The 6,264-nt window shown below is 56.0% G+C and overlaps 1 protein-coding gene across 1 annotated transcript in view; it reads right to left on the minus strand.

The window, feature by feature from the left end:
- Window positions 1-1,008: 1,008 nt before the first annotated feature.
- Window positions 1,009-6,264, minus strand: part of SULT2B1 (sulfotransferase family, cytosolic, 2B, member 1) — a 50,072-nt gene continuing 44,816 nt past the window's right edge. Inside the window, exons 5-6 of the mRNA XM_011946540.1 lie at window positions 3,713-3,955; window positions 1,009-1,292 (exon numbers count right to left, since the gene is read on the minus strand). Coding sequence (XP_011801930.1) covers window positions 1,027-1,292; window positions 3,713-3,955 — 509 coding nt within the window. The 3' untranslated portion in view covers window positions 1,009-1,026. The remainder of the gene's footprint in view (window positions 1,293-3,712; window positions 3,956-6,264) is intronic.

The following is a 6,264-nucleotide window of genomic DNA, read 5'->3' on the forward strand; positions in this document are numbered from 1 at the left end:
AAAAAAAAAAAAAAGAAAATGGACTTGGGCAAGCCCATTGCCTGCACTGGACCTCAGTGTCACAGCCGAGAAATGGGCTGGCAGCGTCCCCCAGCTGCGGATCCTAAAGAACACACACGCAGCTCCCGAGGGTCAGACCTTCCTGATGAGGGGTTCGGCTGAGGCCCTGAGCTGGAGCTGTGGAGGGGAAGATGGGCAGTCGCTGCCATGCACACTGTGCTCAGGAGCTGCGGGGAACCTGAGGCATGGAGCTGAATACTGAGGGACTGGAATGTGGTACAGCCACAGCCACAGGCGAACGGGGTGGGTGGCGGGACTTTCTGTGGGCGCTGACAGGGCAGGTCTGCCGGAGCTCCCCTTTACGTCTGCTCGGAATAAAACCACCTCATGCCAAAAACGTTCGTTACTACAGCCTGACTGCATCCAAGAGTCCATAACCCAGCCCCCTCCTCCCTCAGACCCAGGGGTCCAGGTCCCCAGCTCCTCCTCCCTCAGACCTGAGACTCCAGGCCCCCAGATACTACTCCCTCACACCCAGGAGTCCAGGCCCCCAGCCCCTCCTTCCTCAAACCCAGGGGTCCAGACCCCAGCCCCTCCTCCCTCAGACCCAGAAGTCTAGGCCCCCAGCCCCTCCTCCCTCAGACCCAGGAGTCCAGACACACAGCCCCTCCTCCCTCAGACCTGGGAGTCCAGACCCCCAGCCTCTCCTCCCTCAGACCCAGGAGTCCAGACCCCCAGACCCCTCCTCCATCAGACTCAGGAGTCTAGATCCCCAGCCCCTCCTCCCTCAGACCCGGGAGTCCAGGCCCCCAGTCCCCTTCTACCTCAGACTGGGGAGTCAGGCCCCCACCCCGGGAAAGTGAGATGCCCAGCGCTGGGTTCCTGCAGCACCTTTGCCTCTGGGCAGGACTCTGAGTGGGGAAACCTGGCCTCCGGAAGCCTTGGCGTGGTGAGGATTCTCCACGCCCCGCTGCATGCCCTGCCACAGCGCATCAAGGAACCTGGGCGGAAGCGACGTGTTTATTCTCAGGGTCGCGGGCGCAGGAGCTCAGAGGCCTGGCCAGGGTTGGGGCTGGGGCTGGAGTTAGGTCTAGGTTCAGGCTCCAGGCTGTTGGGCTCAAGGCTGGGCTTGGGCTCAGGATTGGGGCTGGGCTCAGGGTCCGGGCTGGCGTCCTCCTCCGGGTCTTCATCCCAGGGGAAGGTCGGCATCCCCCGCATCTGCTTGCGGTAGACACGATCGAAGGCTTCGCTCTGGGCCACCGTGAAGTGGTTCTTCCAGTCGCCGCAGACCCCTGGAGGGGAGGGCGCGCCAGGGGGTGAGGAGCCTCTGGGGAGCACTGTGCCCCTACCTCCAACATTCCAGCACCCTCTTTACCCCTCCCGGCCTTTGGCGAGGTGTTCCCTTTGCCAGAAACACCGTCCTCCCCACCCTCCACATTGCCCCCTTTGTGTCCTATGGTGACAGAGCCTTGGCCTGTCACCTGGCACCGTTCTCACCTCCGCCCTCACTGCCTCTGCTACTGCAGGCTTCCTGTCAGTCCTCCCCTTTATCCCAGACCCTTTAAGTCTCTGCCTAGAACCTCTGTCTCCAATCCCGAATTCCTGCCCACCTTACAGCTTGTGTCACCTCCTCTGCGACCAGTCCCAAACCTCCCCTGCTAGAACAAGGTCTCCTGTCTCAATGCCCCCACAACACTCCGTGCTGCAGCCATTACTGCTGGGACATGGAAGGGGCCCCCTTCTGCAGGCACTGTGCTCAGGGCTTGCAACCAATTTGCTGATTGGCGCAGCAGGGAAGCCTCAGGAACCCTCCGACCCTCAGTTTTCTATTTTTTTTTCTTTTTGAGATAGAGTCTCGCTCTGTCGCCCAGGCTGGAGTACAGTGGTGTGATCACGGCTCACTGCAACCTCCTATTCAAGCGATTCTCCTGCCTCAGCCTCCCGAGTAACTGGGATTACAGGCGTGCACCACCACACCCAGCTAATTTTTTATATTTTTAGTAGAGATGGAGTTTAACCATGTTGACCAGGCTGGTCTCAAACTCCTGACCTCAGGTGGTCCACCCGCCTCGGCCTCCCAAAGTGCTGGGATTACAGGCGTGAGCCGCTGCATCCAGTCCAAGCCTCAGTTTTCTCATTGTGGGGCTATCACCAGGGCATCACCCCTCACCTGGACACCTGGGGCTGATAGAATTCAGGGATTCTGCTGCGGCAGCAGAATCGCTTGAACCCGGGAGGCGGAGGTTGCAGTGAGCTGAGATCACGCCACTGCGCTCCAGCCTGGGTGACAGAGACTCTGTCTCAAAAAAAAAAAAAAAAAGAAGAAGATGCTTCTTTGGTGGCTTGGCAGATGAAGGAACAGGCCATGAGCCTCATAATGCAGGTGGGTCAACAACTGAGAAGGTGAGGCAAGAGATTCTCCCCTAGAGCCTTCAGAAGAAACATGTCCTTTTTAACACCTTGATCTTAGCCCAGGGAGACAGATCTTAGCCCAGCTCCTGACCTCCAGAAATGTTAAGAAAGTACATGCAGCTGGGCGGTGGCTCACACCTGTAATCTCAGCACTTTGGGAGGCTGAGGCAGGAGGATTGCTTGAGCCCAGGACTTTGAGACCAGCCTGGGCAATATAGCAAAACCCCTGTCCTTATTAAAAACATATTTTAAAAAAAACAGGGGTCGGGCACCGTGGCTCACACCTGTAATCCCAGCACTTTGGGAAGCCGAGGCGGGCAGATCACTTGAGGTCAGGAGTTCAAGAACAGCCTGGCTAACATGGTGAAACCCCCTCTCTACTAAAAATACAAAAATTAGCCAGGTGTGGTGGCGCATGCCTGTAATCCCAGCTGCTCAGGAGGCTGAGGCAGGAGAATCGCTTGAACCTCGGAGGTGGAGGTTGCAGTGAGCTGAGATTGAGGCACTGCACTCCAGCCTTGGGGACAGAATGAGACTCCGTCTCAAAAAAAAAAAAGAAAGAAAGAAAAGAAAAAGCCGGGCGCGGTGGCTGACACTTGTAATCCCAGCACATTGGGAGGCTGAGATGGGTGGATCACAAAGTCAGGAGATTGAGACCATCCTGACCAACATGGTGAAACCCCATTTCTACTAAAAATATAAAAATTAACCAGATGTGGTTTCAGGTGCCTGTAACCCCAGCTACTCAAGGAGGCTGAGGAAGGAGAATTGCTTGAACCCGGGAGGCGGAGGTCGCAGTGAGCCGAGATCGCGCCACTGCAACCTCCAGCCCGCCTGGGCAACAGAGTGAGACTCCGTCTCAAAAAAAAAAAAAAAAAAGTAAATGTGTGTCGTTCTGAGCCATGGAGTTTGCGGTGTTCGTTACAGCAGGAAGAGGAAACAACTACGCTGCTGCCTGCACCCCGTAACCCAAAGTTTGAGTATTTCTGCCGTGAAATGGCCGTGGAGGAGGATTCGTGAAGATTCTAGATCTCCACTCTCGGGTAGACCTGGCGTTGGCAGTACTTCTGGATGTTTTGCTCTCGTTGGGCGTTCTCTGGGTGGGGACGCCTCGGGTGGCTGGCATGTGTGCCAAGCCAGTGCTAAGCCCTGTGCGTGATCAACCCTGGGGCCACAGTGACCCTGTTCACCCAATGTTACAGCTGGGTGAGAAACTGAGGCCCAGAGAAGTTAAGTAACTCTCCCAGGTCACACAGCCAGGCAGTAGCCTAGTGGGCTCCGAACCCCAAAGCCCCCGCACCTTTCCGGAGGAAGGCCCCGCGACGGTGGTCCAGCAGGCTGGGAGGCAGCAGTGTGTAGTTGGACATGGTGTTGGCCTTCATGGCGCCGAAGGTCGAGTGTGCCACAACGGAGCCCAGTGCCTCCTTGCCCAGCGGACGGCCCAGGAACCCGCAGATGCGCTGCACAGAGCCCTGTAAGTCCTGCAGGCAGGGGACACGGGTCAGCCGAGGGAGGGCACGCGGCCAAGGAAGGAGCATGGAACCTGGGGTCTGCACGTCTGGGTCCTAACCCAGGGCTGCCTGAGGGACGCTGCCTCTTTGCCTCAGTTTCCCCAACTCCAAGCTGAGGGGTTGGGCTATATTGCCTCTAAGGGTTTTTGCAGTTTCTGTCTTTGGACAGTTCTCTAGGTGGGAGGGAATAGGTGGGCTTGGGGCAGAGGTCACAGCAGGGTCAGAGGTCAGTGCATCACCTTACCCGGAATCACCTTCCTTTGGGTTAGAGACAGGCATTGGCTGGTCTACATCTCAAACCTGCTCCTCCCCCAGGCTCCCATTGCAGGATCCCATCCACCCAGGAGCCTGGCCTCCCTTTCTGGGTACCCCGCACCCCCAAACTCTGTCCCATCATCAGATCTGTCCCTTCCCACCTGCCTCCCCTTGCCATGTCCCCTCCTCTGTGCCCCTGTAGCCTAGCACTCCTCAGGCCTCATCCTCTCCTTCCTGGACCCATGCCCCAGCCTGCTGCTCCATAACCTCCCTGCCTCCAGTCTTCATCCCCCTCCAGCTCATCCCCCACACCCAAACTGACCCTGCTCCTCACTGGCTCCCAACTCTTCTGTGGCTCCCAAGTGCCCTGGGACAGAGTCCCAGACCCAGATCCAGACCCAGCTTTCAAGCACAGATGTGGGGCGGGTGCAGTGGCTCATGCCTGTAATCCCAGCACTTTGGGAGGCTGAGACGGGCGGATCACTTGAGGTCAGGAGTTGGAGACCAGTCTGGCCAACATGGTGAAACCCTGTCTTTACTAACAATACAAAAGTTAGTTGGGCATGGTGGTGGGCACCTGTCATCCAGGTGCTGTGCTCGGGAGGCTGAGGCAGGAGAATCATTTGAACTGGGAGGTGGAGGTTGCAGTGAGCCGAGATCTCACCACTGTACTCCAGCCTGGGTGGCAGAGTGAGACTCCATCTCAAAAAAAAAAAAAGAACAGATGTGGTCTGGTTTCAGCTCTTCCAATACCTTTCCCACCCTCTCCTTCTGGGACTCACCATTCCCTACACATTCCTCCCTCCAGGCCTTGGCACGGGGCTTCCAGAGGGGCCCATTGCCATGGCTGCAGCTCAGATATCACCTTCCTTACTGAGTGACTACTAAGTACCAAGCTCTGATCCAAGCCCCCCATACATTTGTGCCGATCCCACCATCAGCTTTGCAAGGGAAATGTCATTATCTCTATTGGTAAATAGAGGCCCAAAGAGGGAGAGACACTTGTCCAAGGTCACACAGCCAGAGAGGAGCTCAGGTTCCTGGAACCCTTAGTCCTCCCCTTTGCCCCCTGCTTATTTTTTTAGATGGAGTTTCACCCTTTTTGTCCAGGCTGGAGTGCAATGGTGCTATCTCGACTCACCGCAACCTCTGCCTCCCGGGTTCAAGCGATTCTCCTGCCTCAGCCTCCTGAGTAGCTGGGATTACAGGAATGTGCCACCACGCCTGGTTAATTTTGTATTTTTAGAGATGGGGTTTCTCCATGTTGGTCAGGGTAGTCTCGACCTCCCGAGCTCAGGTGATCTGCCAACCTCGGCCTCCCAAAGTGCTGGGATATCAATGAGACTGAGTCTCACTCTGTCACCCAGGCTGGAATGCAATGGTGCTATCTCAGCTCACTGCAACCTCCACCTCCTGGGTTCCAGTGATTCTCCTGCCTCAGCCTCCAAAGTAGCTGGGATTATAGGCATGTGCCACCATGCCCGGCTAATTTTTGTATTTTTAGTAGAGACAGCGTTTCACCACGTTGGCCAGGTTGATCTCAAACTCCTGACCTCAAGTGATCCAGCTGCCTCAGCCTCCCAAAGTGCTGGGATTACAGGCGTGAGCCGCCGTGCCCGGCCATTGCTGCCTTTTCATACGTAGTGCCCAGCATGGTCAGCCCTCTGGTCAGCTCCGCCAACCCCATGGCTCCTATTTTCCAGGTCATTCCTGGTTTCATAACCTTCCATCTCTTTATCTTCTTGAACCACTGACGTGTCCCAGAAATTTTAACGTGTGGGCGGCGCCTCACACCCAGGGGCAGCCCAGAAGCTGTTAGGCTCTGTGGCCCAGTTCTGGGTTTGGAGAAGAAAGCTTGCTGGAAAAGAGGGGGAGGAGCAGTACCAACACCTTTTCTGGAGCTTTCCATTAAAAGAAAGTTACCAGGGTGGAAAAAAATAACTAAGGAGTCTGCAGGCAAGAGCCATATGCCTTGGGCAAGTGATCAACCCTCTCTGAAGTTACAAACCTCCAGTTTCCTCATCGATAAAATAGGGATAATAACAGCATTTGGGAAAACCATATAAAATTACCTTTTTTTTTTTTT

The sequence above is a fragment of the Colobus angolensis genome, unplaced genomic scaffold (genome assembly GCF_000951035.1).
Source record: "Colobus angolensis palliatus isolate OR3802 unplaced genomic scaffold, Cang.pa_1.0 Scaffold25, whole genome shotgun sequence".
Classification (NCBI taxonomy): Eukaryota; Metazoa; Chordata; class Mammalia; order Primates; family Cercopithecidae; genus Colobus; species Colobus angolensis.